Source organism: Mobula birostris, chromosome 10 (genome assembly GCF_030028105.1).
Source record: "Mobula birostris isolate sMobBir1 chromosome 10, sMobBir1.hap1, whole genome shotgun sequence".
Taxonomy (NCBI): domain Eukaryota; kingdom Metazoa; phylum Chordata; class Chondrichthyes; order Myliobatiformes; family Myliobatidae; genus Mobula; species Mobula birostris.
Genome location: NC_092379.1, coordinates 20,953,981 through 20,974,216, shown reverse-complemented (window position 1 = coordinate 20,974,216; position 20,236 = coordinate 20,953,981). Strand labels below are relative to the sequence as shown.

Genomic DNA, 20,236 nt, shown 5'->3' with positions numbered 1-20,236 from the left:
AGGAAGGTTTTTTGATACAATATGTAGATAAGCCTACAAGAGGAGAGGCTGTACTTAGAAACATAGAAAACCCACAAAGCTGTGCTGAACATGTCCTTACCTTAGAAATTACCTAGGGTCGCCCATAGCCCTTAATTTTTCTGAGCTCAATGTACCTGTCCAGGAGTCTCTTAAAAAACCCAATTGTACTTGATCTGATATTGGGAAATGAACTTGGTCAGGTGTCAGATCTCTCAGTGGGAGAGCATTTTGGAGGTAGTCATGACTATTCTATCTCATTTACCATAGCATTGAAGAGGAATAGGAACAGACAAGTTAGGAAAGCAATTAATTGGATTTAGGGAAAATATGAGGCTATCAGGCAGGTACTTGGAAGCATAAATTGGGAATAGATGTTCTCAGGGAAATGTACAGAAGAAATGTGGCAAATGTTCAGGGGATATATGATGTGACGTTCTGCATAGGTGCGTTCCGGGTGAGACATGGAAAGGATAGTAGGATACTGGGACCATGGTGTTCAAAGACTGTTGTAAATCTCGTCAAGAAAAGAAAAGCTTATGAAAGGTTCAAAAAACTAGATAAGGATAGAGATCTTGAAAATTATAAGGCTAGCCGGAAGGACCTTAAGAATTAAATTAGGAGAGCCAGAAGGGGCCATGAGAAGGCCCTAGTAGACTGGATTAAGGAAAACCCTAAGGCTTTCTACAAGTATGTGAAGAGCAAGAGGATAAGACATGAGAGAATAGGCCCAATCAAGCGTGACAGTGGAAAAGTGTATGGAACCGGAGGAGATAGCAAAGGTATTTAATGAATGCTTTGCTTCAGTATTCAGTATGGAAATGGATCTTGGAGATTGTGGGGATGACTTACAGCAGACTGAAAAGCTTGAGCATATAGATATTAAAAAACAGGTTGTGCTGGAGGTTTTGGAAAGCACAAAGTTGGATAAGTCACCAGGACTGGACGAGATGTACCGCAGGTTACTGTGGGAGGCAAGGGAGGAGATTACTGAGCCTCTGCTGATGATTTTTGCAGCACCAATGGATACAGGAGAGGTTCTGGAGGAATGGACAGTTGCAGATGTTGTTCCCTTATTCAAGAAAGGGAGTAGAGATAGCCCAGGAAATTATAGACCAGTGAGTCTTACATCACTGGTTGGTAAGTTGTTGGAGAAGATCCTGAGAGGCAGGATTTATGAACATCTGGAGAGGCATAATATAATTAGGAATAGTCAGCATGGCTTTGTCAAAGGCAGGTCGTGCCTTACGAGCCTGAATGAATTTTTTGAGGATGTGACTAAACACATTGATGAGGGTAGAGCAGTAGATGAGGTGTATATGGATTTCAGCAAGACATTTGATTAGGTACCCCATGCAAGGCTTATTGAGAAAGTAAGGAGGCATGGGATCCAAGGGGACATTGCTTTGTGGATTCAGAATTGGCTTGCCCACAGAAGGCAAAGTGTGGTTGTAGACAGGTCATATTCTGCATGGAGGTCGGTGACCAGTGGTGTGCCTCAGGGAACTGTCGTGGGACGTCTTCTCTAGAAATTACCTGTATGAGGAAGTGGAGGGATGGGTTAGTAAATTTGCTGGTGACACAAATGTTGGGGGTGTTGTGCATAGTATGGAGGGCTGTCAGAAGATACAGCGGGACATCGATAGGATATACAACTGGGCTGAGAAGTGGCAGATGTAGTTCAACCCAGATAAGTGTGAGGTGGTTCATTTTTGTATACAAATATGATGGCAGAATATAGAATTAATGGTAAGACTCTTGGCAGTGTGGAGTATCAGAGGGATCTTGGGGTCCGAGTCCGCAGTCAAAGCAACTGCGCAGCTTGACTCTGTGGTTAAGGAGACATATGGTGCATTGGCCTTCATCAACTGTGGGATTGAGAGGTAACATTTCAGCTATATAAGACCCTGGTCAGACCCCATTTGGAGTACTATGCTCAGTTCCGGTCGCCTCACTACAGGAAAGATGTGGAAACTATAGAAAGGGTGCAAAGGAGATTTATAAGGATGTTGCCTGGATTGGGGAGCATGCCTTATGAGAATAGGTTGACTGAACTTGGCTTTCTCTCCTTGCGTGATGGAGGATGAGAGGTGACCTGATAGAGGTGTATAAGATGATGAGAGGCATTGATTGTGTGGATAGTCCGAAGCTTCTTTTCCCAGGGCTGAAATGGCTAATACGAGAATGTACAGTTTTAAGGTCCTTGGAAGCAGGTACAGAGGAGATGTCAGGGTGAAGTTTTTTTCTCTAGAGGTTGGTGAGTGTGTGGAATGGGTTGCCAGTGACAGTGGTGGAGGCGGATACGATAGGGTCTCTTAAAAAATTCCTGGATAGGTACATGGAGATTGAAAAATAGATAGGAACGTGAAAAATAGAGGGCTAAGGGTAAACCTAGGTAATTTCTAAAGTAAGGACATGTTTGGCACAGCATTGTGGGCTGAAAGGCCTGGATTGTTCTGCAGGTTCTCTATGTTTCCACGTTTCTAAATTACAAACTGTTTACAGGTAGCGATAGGAATTGAACCCTAGGTCGCCTGCACTGGAAAGCATTTTGCTAGCCACTACAATACCATGCCGCCGCAAATGCTGGGTTCCCCAGCCTGTCTGATGGATTTGTTGATCAAAACTTAAACTTGTGTTGGATCCTGATGTTTTTGCAACCCAAAGTACTTCAGAAGTCAAGAAGGTGCATGAAAACCTATTGCTTATGATGGCTGAATACTGGTAGCAGACATTCTATTCAAATCCAGTGCTTAAATTAACCAATGAGATAGTCCTTATTTGAGCAAAATGATACCTGCCACTGAAAATGGCAGTTTCCAGAAGATACAAAGGCAATAGCAAACTACTGAACAATTACATGTATATAGGTAATTATTTAAAAGCGAACAAGCATAAGAAAATTAAACTACATGAAAATAACAATTATATAGTCCAATCCAACATCTGAAAGGGGAAAAAAATCCCAAAATAATAAGGTAGTACCTTCCTGCGGACAGTTATTTACAGACATTGTGAGATCTATCAATCTGTTCTTACCAGATGTGATTGAGAGTTTAAAGAAACTCAAATCCAGTTCAGGTGATGTTATTTTATTCAAGGTGAACACTAAAATCAAACAGTAGGCTACTGGCTTAAGGCTCTTTCAAGAGTAAAATTACACATTTTACTGTCCAAATGCCAGAAAGAAAGGATTAGTAGATATCTATACTTGCAGATCTCATCAGCTGACAATGTTTCAATGACAATTTAATGACAGATTATTGATTCTCTCTGAATACGTAAATTTGTTATCCTTGATCTTCCGGGCCTGGGAGCTTCCAGGCCAGTGATAACCCCCAGTTCCCACAGTGATCCACAGTGATTGTGGTCGGTGTTGCTGTTTCAGTCACTGGGCAGCCTTTGATAGATAGATAGATATACTTTATTAATCCCGAGGGAAATTTGGTTCCTTACAGCCGCACCAACCAAGAATAGAGTGTAAGTATAGCAATACAAATGACCCCAACAATCAAACAACAAAATGCAAACTATGCCAGATGGAAAATAAGTCCAGGACCAGTCTATTGGCTCAGGGTGTCTGACCCTCCACGGGAGAAGCTGCTCGTTCAATGGACATAGGCAGGAACGACCTCCCGTGCTGCCAAGTATTGTATCATGGTGGAATGTGGCCGAAGTCCAACAGTAAAAAGTTCAAAATCCGGTCTACAAACACGTTCCTCGATCATAATATGACCCGGAATGCACCATCTGTTGTTAACCAGATCAGTAAGCACCCAACTCCTTTACGCTTACCGCTCTCAGTGCACTTCCGGTCAGCTGGAACGGTATTACCCACCCAACTCCTCTTCTCGATAAGTCTCTGTTGTCACGACCCGGTCTTTTTTCTTCAACTTTGTGAATCCCCTCTGCATCCTCTGTGTGTTTTCCTCCGGATTTCAGCAGGGGTGTCCGCCGCTCTGCTCGCTAAACCGCCCGGCATTAGCTGGTCCCTGGAATACACAATGCGACCTTGCTTTTGTCCCGCGTGTCGGGATGTACCCATTTCCAGCGCTAAAAAAAACCCAAATAAAACTCTCTCTACCAGCATGTTAGAGAGGGTGCAGCTTCGACGTGTTACCGTGAGAAAAAAAATACAAAAAATAACGTAAGTTAAAAAGTAAGAAGAAGAAAGTAGGAATAGATCAGAACGGCTGTACCAGGCTGCATGCACGATCGGTGCATGCGCACTTGTTCTCATCAATAAACATCAGCTCCAGCATGTCACACCGGGATTCTGCCCAGTGATGTAATGTTGACAAGGCAGTCGTGGCATCTTTTAGATTCTCCTTCTTTTCCACTTTATTGCTGCCAATTCACAATTATCTGATCACCTGAACTACAGTCATCAGGATGGACTTCTGTGCTCAGTCTGAGCAAACACACTTTCAGTTGTTGGTGGGAGTCTCCCAACTGCTTCAGAACATAAAATGCAGGTGTACGTACATTTGAACTGCCCATTCCCATTACATAATCAATAAATCAATCAGTAACAGTCAATCATCATTACAGTGAGCCTGTTTCTGACATGTGACAAATGCTCTGTAACGAGGAGAGGGTCTTGCTGTCTCTGCATATTTTGCCCTTTGGTTTTGATTCATTTTGTCTCATTCTGTGTGGTAAACGTGAACTTGTTGGTTGGTGCAAAGCACAATGTTAGCATTGTATTTCCATATGTAAAGCAGTGTGTTTATTCTTTTTAGTAACACAGCTCCACTGGGAGGGCCCCCTGCTCAAATTAAACCTGACAGGAAGTGTAAGGACTGAGTGTTAATGTTATCACAGAGTTTCAGACATCTGTCAGCTATTAATAACAAATAGTTACTGAGCTTCAAGTAAACCTACAACACAGAACAGTACAGCACAGAAACAGGCCCTTCAGCCCATGATGACTGTGACAACCACAACACCAAATTAATCTAAACCGAACTATCTGCACAGAATCCATATCCCTCCGTATCCTGAATGGTCATGTGCTTTTTCAAATGTATCTCAACTGTCCTATCATGCTGATTCACCCCACTCCTGCCAGTGCATTCCAGGCACCTATCACTCTGTGTGTAATAACTACAACCCACAAATCTCCTTTAAATGTTATACCCCTCAGCTTAAATCTTTGTCCTTTTGAACATGACATTTTGCACTGGAAAAATGACTCTGACGGTCGACCCTGGTTTCCAGAAGAAACTACAGTCTCATCAAGGATAGGGGAAGCAGACAAACCAGTTGTCTTTTTCTCCGCCCATTATGTGGACTCTGAACTGATTGTTACTCTGGGATAGTCAAAGCAATTGAATTTGGATGAAAGGAACTTAAGGTAATGACCTACTGAATCTGAAACCATTCTTGGAGGAGTAGCTACTTATTATGTAAAATGACAGACCTGCCAAAGAAGCCATCTGTTACCTCATTTGACTCCATCTGGGTCACTTCATTTAACCGGTAACCAGTAAGAAGGTGACTCAGGTAGGTCAGGTGACCTTGAGCCAATGGGATGGAGATCCACCAGTTCAATTGATGAGGAACACCATAAGAATCAGGAGCCTCAAATACACAGGAGTGATAACTCTCCAGCATACACAGACCAACCATCGCAGACTTGAAGTTTCACCTAGCTTAATACAGGCATGAAACCTATGCTTTAACTTGGACAAAAAGCAATCTGTACTCTCCTCTTACCCAGTCCCATGAAATTCTCCCATTCCTTGATGCTGGAATGTACTGGATTCAACTTTAGGGCTCTTTCCTGTGAAAACAGGAAGACATTTTTGACCTCATTAGTAATACATGAATGGTTTATGCTCAAATATACCCTGGATAGGAGGGTCATGAGAAGGTTGAAGGGTAAAGCATATTTCCACATCACAGATGATAAAAATACCTGATATGATGGAAGAGAAAGGTGGTTCAGTCTTCAGGGGGATTAAAACTATTGCAAATGATCACTAATCATCCATTTTGTATTATTTATCCAGAGGGTTGGGAGAAAGTGGATCTCTCCCACAGAAGTGAATGTGGGGAAAGGGAACAGAAAGAGAAATTAACCCAGTTGCACAAAGATGGAGTGACTGAAGGTTCCTGCAGAAAATAAACAATGGCATGAAATAATTGGTCTGAATCAGCTCCTGTACTGTACGTTTCGTTTAAGTCTGTGTAGTACCAGTCACAAGAGAGAAACAAAATTTATAGGGTTTCCTTTCCTTCACCATGTTCCTCTCCCACTCTCTTTATCTCTTCCTGGGACTTTCACTCTCCTGCTCCTCCACACTCACTGCATATCCACATCATTTCCCTCTCATTTCCTCTGTTACGTACCCCGTAATTGGGTTGCCAAACCATCAGAAATGGAACACTCGTTGGAGTCTGGATTACTAGGTACTAATAAAGTTTTATTAAAGAAACAAATAATACAGTACTCTAATCGTAGGGATATAAATGTAACAGGTTAGCAATGATAATACACACCTATACACAAAACTAGGGTAATAGGAATCAACCAAGCTCTATTGCAGTCTAGGGGTAAAATGATCAGTCTTACAGTGATGCAGAGTTCATTTCAGCTTAGTGCAGTTCGCAGTAATCGCTGTTGTACCGTTGGAGAGAGAGAGAGAGAGGGGGGGGGATTGCAATTTGGTTCAGGCAGACCTTTGATGTCTTCTATCCTGCCGTGGTCACCAACTGTGACCCCTCCATTCCAGATACGATCGTTCTTCCGCTGTGAACCCACCACCCAAGCAAGGGTGGACACACACACCAGGTTCCCACCGATCGTACCTTTACACCCTGTGAGCCTATGGTCGGTTCCCACGAACTGGACGTCCAAACTCCCATCACTTATGGGGGCACACCGTTCGTTCCAGGGTCTCATTGTCTTGTGGTCTCATGGTGTCCAATGCCTTAGCGAACCTGCTCTTTTTATCCCCCTGCTGGGGTATCACCTGTCCATCAAACTTCAAACAGTTCAGCTTCAAAGCGCAAACAGCAGGAATTCTGCAGATGCTGGAAATTCAAGCAACACACATTAAAGTTGCTGGTGAATGCAGCAGGCCAGGTAGCATCACTAGGAAGAGTCGACGTTTCAGGCCGAGACCCTTCGTCAGGACTAACTGAAGGAAGAGTTAATAAGAGATTTGAAAGTGGGGGGGAGGGGGAGATACAAAGTACACCCTGGAAAGGAGGGCCATGAGAAGTTAGAAGGGTAAAGCATATTTTCACATCACAGATAGGGTGGAGGAGAAGGATGGTTCAGACTTCAGGGAATTAAAACTATTGTAAATAATCACTGATCATCCAATTTGGATTATTTATCCAGAGATTGTGGATCTCTCCCACAGAAGTGAATGTGAGGAAAGGAAACAGAAGAAGTTAACCCAGTTGCACAAAGATCGAGTGACTGGAGGTTCATGCAGAAAATTAACAATGCCATGAAATAATTGGTCAGAATCTGCTCCTGTGCTGTATGTTTCATTTAACTCTGTGTCCTACCAGAGTCACGGGAGAGAAACAAAATCTGTTGAGTTTCCTTTCCTTCACCATGTTCCTCTCCTACTCTCTTTATCTCTTCCTGGGACTTTTACTCTCCTGTTCCCCCTCACTGACTGCATATCCATGTCATTTCTCTCTCATTTCCTCTTTGCCCTTTCTGTCACCTCTCTCATCACTTCCTCCCCATTTCATGCTGTCCCATTTCATGTCTCTTATCTCTTCCTCCTTCACTTTATTTTCCATTCATTTTTCTGTCCATCACCCAATTCCAAACTCTTTCTCAGGGACTGTTGTTTCCCAGCGGTAGCAGTTGGGCCCAGACCGGTCACCTACGGTCAGATATATCAGATCGTCAGACTCAACTAGTTACTGCCTTCACTCCCATCAGTATCAGAAGCAGGTTTAATATCACTGACATATGCTGTGAAATTTGTTGTGTTGTGGCAGCAGTACAGTGCAACACATAAAAAACCATAGATTACAATGAGATACATGTATATATAACTCATGCAAATCGAGAGCAAAAATAGGAGGTAGTGGTCATAAGTTGGTTCATTGTCTGTTCAGGAATCTGATGGCAGAGGAGAAGAAGCTGTTCCTGAAATGTTGAGTGTGTGTCTCCAGGCTCCTGTACCTCCTCTCTGATGGTAGTAATAAGAGGAGAACATGTCCGGTATGATGTGGGTCTTTAATGATGGATGTGGCTTTTTGAGGCATTGCCTTTTGAAGATGTCCTCAGTGCTGGGGAAGATGGTGCCCGTGATGGAGCTGGCTGAGTTTGCAACTCCCTGCAGCTTTTTCTGATCCTGTGCAGTAGCCTGTCTGTACCAGACGGTGAGGCAACCACATCCAATGCTCTCCATGGTACATCTGTAGAAATTTGCTAGAGTATTTGGTAAAACACCAAGTCATCTCAAACTCCTAATGAAATTTAACCTCTAATGTTCTTTCTTTGTCATTTCATCAATAAGTTGGACCCAGGATAGATCTTTAGCGATGTTGACAGCCAGGAATTTGAAACTGCTCACCCTTTCCACTGCTGATCCCTCAATGATACCTGGTGTGTGTCCCCCCACATTCCCTTCCTGATGGCCGCAATCAATTCATTATTTTTACTGACATTGAGTGAACGTCATTATTATGACACCACTCAACCAGCCAATCGATCTCACTTCTGTACCCCTCCTTGTCACCATCTGAGATTTTGCCAACAGCAGACAAATGTGAAGATGGCATTTGAGCTGTGCCGAGCCACACAGTCATGAGTGTAGAGAGAGTAGAGTGGAACATGTCCCATATCTCAGTTCAAAATGGGACAAAGAGGCAGTGGGATCTGGATTAGGAAAGCCAGCTGTGAGATTTTTAACTTACAGCTGTAAGTATAGGAAGTTTTAAACAATCTGTAATGAATACAAGCCAATGGTAGGTCGAGACAGGTACATATGAAAATACTCAGGTGTGGTGAGAAACATAAGGAGGTAAACTGCCCACAGTCGCAGAGGTTGTTGTTTGGTGAGCTCGTGTTTCAAGAGAGGTCTTGTTTCTGCTGTGTCAGCTGACTGACACAGATTCCATAGGGGAATAACTAATCCTAGTTGCCAGAGAGGGAATGTGGAAGGTTTACTTTGGATAAGAGACCACTGGCAGGTTTAATTAAATCCGAAGGATGAATTAAAGCTCAAAGTCTCAATGCGCTGCAGTTTGTGGGGAAAACAGGAATACAGAGGGGTGGATATTTCACTGCTACAGGGTAGGGATCCGATTAGACCACATCTGGAGCACTGGCTGTGATTCCTGGCATCACCCCTCAGGAAGTGTTTTCCTTGGAGAGGTGGTGTGTGGACGAGGCACAGTGAAGTGCTACTGGGCCTGGGATAGAATATTAGGTCTGGTCTCCTGTTCCCTGAAGTGTGGAAAATTGAAGGCCAGTGTAATTGGGAGTTTAATAACATTCAACAATGGTGCAGAAGAATAACACAAAGAATCCGTTACTTCAGGATACACAGGGCATTGGAAATCTGGAACTCTCCCTGGGAAGTGGCCAAGACTGGGGCGGCGGGGTGGGAAGTGTCAGTTGAAACTTCAAACTTAATAGAATTTTGTTTGAGTTCAATTATTAAAATATGTGGAGCCAAGGTGGGTAAATGGAGCTCGGACACAGGTCATATTAAGAGGGAATAGACTGGAGGGCTGATCAACCTCCTTCTGACACAGTGTATGCAATAAATTTGAACAGAATCTCTGTGTGCAGCTGTTGATTTACCAGAAACACATTTCATATTTTCACTATTGACAGGTGGGTGAAACTGGCCATTGATATAGGGGATATTTCCTTCTCAGTTTCCTGTAGGAGATGTGGTTTGACTTAAGCTGAACAGGGGGCCTTCCAGAGGAAATAGGCTTACTAAAAAGAATAAGCTCTCTGCTCAAGGCATGGGAATATTTTTTCAGTTCAGGGACCAATACCAATAAACAATTCTTGTATTACTAAAAATAGGATTGAGTAATGGGACTGAAAGTCTGAAGGGAGAAGGGGTCCATGCAAGTATGGAGACTTCTGTCCTCTGGGAAGTAACAATATAAAGCTGACTTGAACCAAACTTAAATATTGGGTTCTCTGGAGAAGAAAAACACTGAGATCGGCTCAGATTGAAGGTGGTACTTATTTACGCTGCAAACAGGAAATTTGTGCTCTGGCTCAATGCCATTATACTGATGGTTCCAACTAAACTGCTCCAGTACAGAAACAACACTGACATCTGCACAAAAATGGGAAAAGGTGTCCAGTATGTCCACTCTCAAAATACAGGACAAATCTAATTAGACAATAATGGTCCAATTCGTCTAGACAATGTTCAGAAAAGTGATGGGAGCCTGAGTCAACAGTGCAGGAAAGTGGCAAATAACCTAATCACCAGTAACTAGTTGAGGTTTTGCTGGGACCACTTTATTTTTCATTGATCAATCTTGTTGTCTTATCTCTTGCTATCAGTTCCTCTGGCAACATATTCCAGATCTCAACCACAATTTTGCCTCATAAATCTCATTTATACTTTTCCCCTCTCATATAAAACCTCTGCCTTCTGGCATTTCAGATTTCTACTCTAGAAAAAGTCTGTGACTATCTCTGCTCCTCATAAATTTACATACTTCTGTCAGTCCATTCCAGTCTCCAACGCTCCAGCAAAAACAGTCCAAGTTTATCCAACCTCTCCTAACAGCTCATATGCTCCAATCCAAACAACACTCTACTGAATGGACTCTTCACCCTCTCCAAAGCATCCACATCGTTCCTGTAATGCAATGACTAGCACTTTACCTGCTCCAAATGTGAAATTAGCATACAAACTCAAGATACGCTGGACAATTTTGGAAGGGATCCCATATGATCTGAGAATTTAGCAGAGGTTCTCCCGGTGAATGCTATCAAAAGCCTTTTCAAGGTCTACGAAATTTATGTATCGTTGTCTCTGTCACTCTGTGCATTGCTCTATGATGTTATGCAGCATGAAGATCCAGTTGACAGAGCCTCTATTCTTCCCGAAGCCAACCTTCAAACACACATCTACAGCATCTGTAATCCTTTGGACAATGACTTTGGTGAGACAAAATTGTGATGCTACACCAGTTGTTGCAATCACTTAGTGCTCCTTTCTTGGGGATCCTAACTCCCTTTGTCCAGTCCGTGGACACTTGTCCCCATTCCCAGATTATAGTAAACAGTGGTTGCAGGATGACTGCTGCAACTTTTGGCTCGGCTTTGAACAGTTCGGCTTTCAAACTGTCAAGTTCTGGAGCTTTGCTGTTTCTTAATGATTTAATCACAGTAACAATCTCTTCTTTCTTGGGTGGATCTGCACTGATTTCAAGGTCCTCTGTGTCTACTCAGTAAATCTCTGAAATACCCTGTCCATCGTGCTTCGTGCTCTTGTCAAAAGCAGACCGTTCTTACCTCTCGTGGGGCTACTGGATCTGGCTTGGAACTTACTGCATACCAATTTTGAAATCTTATGCATATTTTGCTGATCACCTCGACAGGTTGCTGCTGTGGCCAGCATGCAAGGTCTTCCATGTAGACCCCCTTATCCATTCTTAGAAGCTCTTCAATTTCTTACTTTCTTCAGTGAATGCCAATTGAAATTTCACCTTAATTCATGTTGACGTTGCATTGAACACTTCCTTCCTAATTTTCTATCTTTCTTCTAAGACTGTCCATGTTTCCTGCTGTATCCATTCTTTGTTTTTCTTTCCAGCTCTGTAATGTAGACAAGCCTCGCTGATCTCCTCGAATGCTGACACAATCTGTGTCCACATTCTGTTGACCTTGTCTACTGACACATCCTTGCCAAGGCCTGAAATCTGTTCTTAAGTTGAATGGTGATGGTAGATCTCATACTGGTGTCCTTGAGATTTTCAACATCAAAGTCTCTTTGTACCTGTTCTCTGGTCCCAGTGTTTCTCAGCATGAGTTTCATCACTGCTACAGCAAGGTGGTGATTACTTCCTATATCTGCTCATCTCTTCACTTTTACACTCTGCAAGGATTGATTCCTCGTATCATTTGTCATCAAATGGTCAATCTGGATCTTGCATTGTCCATTGGGTGAGCACCACGTCAGTTTGTGGAGTTCATGGTCTGGAAAGAGGGTCCCTCCTGTGACCAGATTGTTCAAGGCACAGCATTCCACCAGACCTTCACTATTGTTATTGATTGTTATACATCCTTATGTACCCATGACCCTAGTGAAGTGTGATTGTTATTTCTCACTTTGCCACTTAGATCTCCAATGATGGTGATGATTATGTCATGCGTGATGTTAATTCCACATCCGCTGTTTGTAAAAGATGTCCTTTTCTTCAATGTCACTCTGTCATTTGGAGTATAGCACTGGATCACAGTCATGTTCACTTGCTTCACTCTCAGCCTGACTCTCACCAGCCGACTGTTGATTGGTTTTCACTCCAGCGGGCACTTCTCAATGCCTTTCTTCAAAATGACAGCGACACCATCATGACGCTGACCATCCTCCTTCCCTGAATATAAAACTGTTTCACCAGTTGCTGCCTTCAGTCTTCCAGACCCTGTCCATCTGCTTTCACTGACCCCAGTGTATGTTGGCTGTAATGACACATTAATGTGGTTATTTGTGTAAATTTTGTATACGGTTCGTACATTCTAAAAAACATTTTTGGTCATGGTCTTGGCAAAGTTCACGGCTCCTTTCACCATGCCCATCGTTTTCACTACTCTCAGTTTTCACTACTTTCAGCCATGCAAGTCCCGGATGGTGACTAGGGTGTCACCAGTTTCCAATATGGCCCAAAGGCAGAGTGAGAGACACTGATGCGGGTCAATAGGAGAAAGAAAACAATGAAAGCTAGGCCATACAGGGCCGTTAACTAAAACTCTAACTACACTGTGGCTGAGATGAACAACTAAATATAAAAAAAAATGAATACCACTAGTCTTCAGAGTCAGTTGACTTAACAGTCCAATTTCTCAGGCAAGGCGGAAAGCAGACAGGCAGCGAAACATTGCTGTGTGGAAGTCTCAAGGAACACTATGACAACAAGTATGGAGTTAAATACTATCACAATTGAATAATAATGAGCTAACACGTGAATCTTCACAAGCACAATTGTAGTACCGACTGTGCTGTCGAATCCGTGGTTGTGACAGAGGGAATACCATTGCACTCAGATGTAGAAAGAATCTTCTTTGCCGTTTCTGTAACTATGAAGAGAGTCCTTGACCCAAATGCTAGAGATTCGAAGCAAAGATCAAGACATGGTATCAAACTGGATCAAGAACTGAGCCCAAAACAAACGCTAAACGATATCACGAGTAGGGCTTACGATTGAGCACCAAACATCAGTTCAGGTGTTCTTTAAATACTCAATTATTGGTGCCCAAAACATGACTGCCAATTAGTGGGATCATCCTGAACCTTAAATGGGCTGCATCCAGCTATCTGTACTCCGGAGAGTTGCAGTGTCTAAATCCTGGAAGCTGGCACGATAGGGAGCACATAACAATTACAATTTTTCTTTTTTATGAGTCAGGTTCATGAACCCTGACTGAAAACTCAGAACCTGGATGAACAGTGGACCGCTCTTAGACTGGCCTCTACCCTTTGACCTGCTTGGCATGGGTGACCGTACCTGGAGCTAAAACACGCATGCAGAGCTCGTTGACTTTATTAACTTTGCCTCCAACTTTCACCCTGCCCTCAAGTTTACCTGGTCCATTTCCGACACCTCCCTCTCCTTTCTAGATCTTTCTGTCTCTGTCTCTGGAAACAGTTTATCCACTGATGTCTACTATAAGCCTACTGACTCTCACAGCTATCTGGACTGTTCCTCTTCTCACCCTGTCTCTTGGAAAAACGCCATCCCCTTCTCGCAATTCCTCCGTCTCCGCCGCATCTGCTCTCAGGATGAGGCTTTTCATTCTAGGATGAGGGAGATGTCCTCCTTTTTTAAAGAAAGGGGCTTCCCTTCCTCCACTAACAACTCTGCTCTTAAACGCATCTCCCCCATTTCACGTACATCTGCTCTCACTCCATCCTCCCGCCACCCCACTAGGAATAGGGTTCCCCTGGTCCTCACCTACCACCCCACCAGCCTCCGAGTCCAACATATTATTCTCCGTAACTTCCGCCACCTCCAACGGGATCCCACCACTAAGCACATCTTTCCCTCCACCCCTCTCTCTGCTTTCCTCAGGGATCGCTCCCTACGCGACCCCCTTGTCCATTCGTCCCCTCCATCCCTCCCCACTGATCTCCCTCCTGGCACTTATCCGTGTAAGCGGAACAAGTGCTACACATGCCCTTACACTTCCTCCCTTACCACCATTCAGGGCCCCAAACAGTCCTTCCAGGTGAGGCGACACTTCACCTGTGAGTCGGCTGGGGTGATATACTGTGTCCGGTGCTCCCGATGTGGCCTTTTATATATTGGCGAGACCCGACGCAGACTGGGAGACTGCTTTGCTGAACATCTACGCTCTGTCCGCCAGAGAAAGCAGGATCTCCCAGTGGCCACACATTTTAATTCCACATCCCATTCCCATTCTAACATGTCTATCTACGGCCTCCTCTACTGTAAAGATGAAGCCACACTCAGATTGGAGGAACAACACCTTATATTCCGTCTGGGTAGCCTCCAACCTGATGGCATGAACATCGACTTCTCTAACTTCCACTAATGCCCCACCTCCCCCTCATACCCCATCTGTTATTTATTTTTATACACACATTCTTTCTCTCACTCCCCTGTTTCTCCCTCTGTCCCTCTGAATATACCCCTTGCCCATCCTCTGGGTTCCCGCCCCCTTGTCTTTCTTCCCGGACCTCCTGTCCCATGATCCTCTCGTATCCCTGTTGCCAATCACCTGTCCAGTTCTTGGCTCCATCCTTCCCCCTCCTGTCTTCTCCTATCATTTTGGATCTCCCCCTCCCCCTCCAACTTTCAAATCTCTTACTCACTCTTCCTTCAGTTAGTCCTGACGAAGGGTTTCGGCCTGAAATGTCGACTGTACCTGTTCCTAGAGATGCTGCCTGGCCTGCTGCGTTCACCAGCAACTTTGATGTGTGACCCTTCGATAGGACCGTGTTGTTGCAGGAAAACAAGCCCAGGGCTCCCACTGATTCAGTGATATTGGTGTGTTGCAATGATTTTATATGTTCGTACCGGGAAAATGTGTGCTGTGTGTTTAATATCCAAACGTTACTTAAAATGTTATGATGCTATTGATTATAAGTGACTTATATAACCATACAGCAATTACAGCACGGAAATGGGCCATCTCTGCCCTTCTAGTCAGTGCTGAACGCTACTCTCACCTAGTCCCACCGACCTGCACTCAGCCCACGACCCTCCATTCCTTTCCAGTCCATATACCTATCCATTTTTTCTTTAAATGATAATATTGAACCTGCCTCTACCACTTCTACTGGAAGTTCGTTCAACACTTACTTCAAGCTCCCCCTCCTCCCCTGATAATTGACTTATCACTATATTCATGCGAGGAAAATATGTGCTGTGTGTTTAATATTAAATGCTTTGGATAAACCTTTTTAGAAACGAAATTGAGTGTATTAGCCACTTACTACCTATATTCCGGTCGTGATTAACAGCCTCTTCCCCCGCTTCGAACAGAATCGCCAAAAACGATTTTTAGAAAAAATCGGCACGTACATGCAAGTTGCGCATGCGCACACAGGTGCCCGCGCAAGGCTTCATGGCCATTGTAGTCTTAATTGGGGTAAATACAACGTATTTGACTGCTACTCTTGTCCGTTGGCAACCCTACCCCCCACCCCCACCCCGGGTTGGCCGGTCCGCAAGAATATTGTCAATATTAAACCGGTCCGCAGTGCAAAAAAGGTTGGGGACCCCTGGTTTAATACATTTTCCTGCAAAGACAGTCTCAGACTGTCTCTAAGGAGAATATCTGCCCATTGACTGGTGTCTCTCAGCGGGATATTTGTCCACTGACTGGTGTCTCTCAGTCCCTGCGTCTCGGGGGATAACTGTCCACTGACTGGTGTCTCTCAGAGGGATATCTGTCTATTGATTGGTGTCTCTCATTCTCTCTTGCTGGGATTCTGTGTGTTTCAGTTTACACAAACTGTTCATCGCTGAAATTGATGAATCGAACAGAGAGTGACCGATCTTTAATCCGGATCTGGTCACTGCCGCTGACCTGCCGCCTGTTGCAGAGACAAACATCTTTTGGGGAATTGAAATCGCTGCTGTGGGTGGGGACAGGAAGCTGCGCCTCTGGTTTCAGTGTGTGAGAACCTGTTCAAACCGCGGCTCCCTCTCTCACTCACAGCCCACGTCCCTATTTAAACAGCGCTCACTGCGGCTCCGGACAAAGCCGGCCTGAGCTGAAGCCGCCGATCTCAACAGTGTCCAAGTCCAGCTCAGTGCTCAGGGCGATGGGGGTCGTACCTTATCTCTGTCTCCTCCTGTCTTGCCTGGCAGGTGGGTGTCCTGGGGCTTGTCGCCACCCGGCACCGGCTGTTTCTCGGAGGGTTTGTGAATCTCTGCCGGTGGAACATCTTATTAATTTCTGCTCTTTTTTTATTGACAGGCGTGCGGTCCGCCATCGTGCTGACACAGCCCGAGTCAGCGGTGGTAAAGCCCGGGCAGTCCCACAGACTGACCTGTGCGGTCAGTGGGTTCAGCCTCAGCAGTTACCACATGGCCTGGGTGAGACAGGTCTCCGGGAAAGGGCTGGAGTGGCTGGGGCGTGTAACGAGTGGCGGGAGCAAGCAATACGCGCCTGGAGTCCAGAGCCGGTTCACTATTTCCAAGGACAGCAGCACCGTCTATTTGCAAATGAACAACCTGAGACTGGACGACACGGCCACCTATTATTGTGCGAGAGATAACACACTGAGAGAAACCGGGACTGGAGCGGGACACAAACCCAGCGAGAGCGCCTGTCCTTCGGGCGCTGAGGGAAAGGACAGCAGTGATCGACACAGCTGCATCCCGGTCGTTCTGGGCCGCATCCGCTCGTCCACGCAATGGAAGGCGGGTTGTCAGCGGGGATTCCCAAGAAGAGATGCTGGACAGATGGACCGAGAGGCTCAGCGGATCACTTCAGAGGGCAGCTCGGAGCCAAGCGCCGTGAGTGGGAATGGGGTCACCGATCGACCTGGTCAGGTGTCGGTCCTTCGTCTACACGTGACAGTAAATGGTCGGGCTGTGAGGAACGTTAATGATCAGAGGCACTTTGGTGTTCCAGTGCGGTTTGACAGAGGAGTGACTGTACTGGGAGACAGTGAGAGGGGCGGAGGTTATCGTACGGCGGTGTATCACTGTGACTACAACTGGCTGGAGCACGGTGATGGGGAGCTGAACAGAAACTGGTCCCGACAAAGGAGCGTCTGCAGCGCAGTCTGTCTCCACGAATTCCGCATTGCTGCTTCCCAGAGTCATATCCCCGAAGCCTCACTCGGACTGCCGGGCGCAAATGTCATTTTGTGGACAATTAAAAGTCAGAAAGGATTTGACTCTGATTCTGGGGGATGGAGGGAGCCGGTGTCCACAGACAGGAGAACTGTGAAATGTCTCTTTTATTCACACGCCAGGGAGAGACAAGGACGGATTTTGAGATGGAAATCCAGGAAGCGGCTGCTCCCGGTCGGGACAGGGATCATGTTGACATTTTGCTGAGATTATTGGATGTGACGGGCAAGTGAAATTACTGCACTGGGTGAATGGGGAGACGGAGCACTGTGAGAACCTTGACTACTGGGGCGGAGGAACCTCGCTGACAGTGACTTCAGGTAAGATCAACTTCTCAATTGTATCTTCACGCACCAGTATTTTATTTATTTACGGTTTTGGCGAATCCGGTGATTCACCTGACAGTGAAATATTTAGAGCAAGTACATGAATCTCCCCGAAGCGGCGGAGTTCTCTAGAGCCCAGTAACAGTACAAGGGTACATACCCCACCCACCAGTGACCTGTCCACAGACCGGGAACAGGCTCAGGGGAATGGGATCGGATCTTGTCACTTGACTGTGCCTGGACACCGGCCGATTGTGCTGAGTGAGCTCAGTGTTTGGTTCAAGTCTGGCTTCTGATCCTCAGCACCAACTGAAGCCACGTTCAGGGGCTGAGCGTTTCAGTGCAGTTGAATTTGTTCCCTGTCAGTGACAAAAATGGATCTGTTCAGTGTCAAGTTATTGGGATCGGGTTTTACCGTCGGCTGCTTTCATGTTGAAGGTAATGGGATTAAGACATAACCTGAGGGAATGGTGTACACATGTATGATCTGGTTGATGGCTCAATATCCCCAGGGTACAGGTGGGTGTCAGTCCCATCATGTTTTGTCCGGCGTGTGGTCCGTACCGGGATACCCCAAAAGTATCGGCCATATTTAAGAGGAATTTAAGGTGGGGGGTTATATGGGAGGCAGGGCTTGAGGGTCGGCAAAACAATGTGGGCCGAACGGCCTGTACTGTGCTGTACTATTCTATATCCCAGGATTGATTAAGGCTTTAATTTTATTCCCTGATGGGTGAGGAGGTGGGGTACGGCGGAGAAGAATTTTGGAGTTGGGAAGGCAGTGGGGAAGTGATGCAGGAAAGGCAAGGCGGGGAACTGAAATCACAATTCCTTCACACATTCCGGGCAGCCTTGCATTGGTGGGTGGGGGAGTGGGGAGTGGTGCAGGTGGGGTGGGGAGGGAAGAGTTCAAGTCAATAATGTGTAATAGGCGAGTATTTAAGGGAAGGTTTGTTGATGAACGTTTGTGATCTGGAACACACTGCCTGAATGATGGTGGTGGCCAATAGTGAGTGTAGAGAGGGAACAGGAGGAGATCCGCCTTTTGTCGGGATACAGGGAAGAGCAGAGAGACCAATGGGTTTATTGGGTTTGCTCAGCGAAAGGGAAGCACAGACACTATCGGATGAATGGCCTCACTCTCTGCTCTGTCATTCAATGGAATCAGTATTTATCTTGTAAATCTGGGAAATTCTTCCTCAAAGGGATTCCAACAAGCACCCCAGAGTACACAGAGCATGAGTTAAATACAGATTACAGATCCCATGTCCTGTGCTGGCAGCCACGGATTAGATACAAAAATCCTTCTGCACTGTCCCATCCCTCCCAGGGCAGGGGCAGCAGAGGTTAGACACAGAGTGAAGCTTTCCCCAACTTGTCCCATCACACACTCACGGGACACGAGTTGAATTTTACTGTTCAAATGAACTGCTTATTCTCAGTTCACAGACAGAGCAATTGCTCTAATTTCTTGCCCTCCTCCATCCCCCGACTGGGTTTGTTTAACAAGTGCTTTCCTACATTAACCAGTGTTGCTGGTGATTCAGTAAAAGTGGTTGTGAGATAAAGTGCTGACATTTACAGAGCACCTTTCATGGTGTCCCCGAGCTCTTCACAGGCGATGAAGTAGTTTCAAAGTACAGCCCTGTTGTAGAGTCGGGAATGTGGAGCCACTCTGCATACAGCAGATTCCACAAACTGCAAGGTGAGAACGATCAGAGGTCTGTTCTGGTGATGTTATTGAAGGAGAAATATTGTCCAGGACACCGTGGACACAGTGATCCAATGGACAGGCACAAGGTTGGATTCGGAGTGATGGGAAACAGGGCAGTACATCAAAGCAGATGAGTAGTGCAGAGGGATGGATGAACAGTGCACGGATACCACCACAACAAAACTGACAAATTTAAACTCAGTTCATAATAATCTGCAACAAATTTGGATCTGTGGTCAGATTTCCAACAGCTTAATAATTGGTCTTGTTTTCAAATCTAGTCATTAGTAATGATGACCCTTCAGTATAACTGATGTCCCTCAGGGAAGGACTCCTGACCCATCAATGTGTTTGTCTTCAAATACCCTCTGGCTGGCAGCTCAGATGTGTAATTCATTCAGACTTTACCGGCAAAGCCCAGGTCCCAAACGATGAACAAATAAAATTGCCCATCTGTTGTTCCTACTATCCGATATTCTATCCACTTACTGCAACACAGACTAAAATCAGACAGCCTCCGTTCTACTGATTCAACATCCATCATTTTGTACAAATACTCAAGTGTCATTTCATTGTAAATTTCTTCTGAGCTGATCTAACCAGACTCAGTTCCCCTCCTAACCCCAGCACCCTGTGACCCACCCAGATCCAGTTCCCCTCTTCACCC

At 45.3% G+C, this 20,236-nt stretch overlaps 1 protein-coding gene across 1 annotated transcript in view; it reads left to right on the top strand.

The window, feature by feature from the left end:
- LOC140203544 (uncharacterized) overlaps window positions 1-20,236 on the top strand; it is a 281,956-nt gene that overhangs the window by 249,597 nt on the left and 12,123 nt on the right. Inside the window, exons 2-3 of the mRNA XM_072269600.1 lie at window positions 16,646-17,622; window positions 17,738-17,849. Of these exons, the coding sequence (XP_072125701.1) occupies window positions 16,646-17,622; window positions 17,738-17,849 (1,089 nt within the window). The remainder of the gene's footprint in view (window positions 1-16,645; window positions 17,623-17,737; window positions 17,850-20,236) is intronic.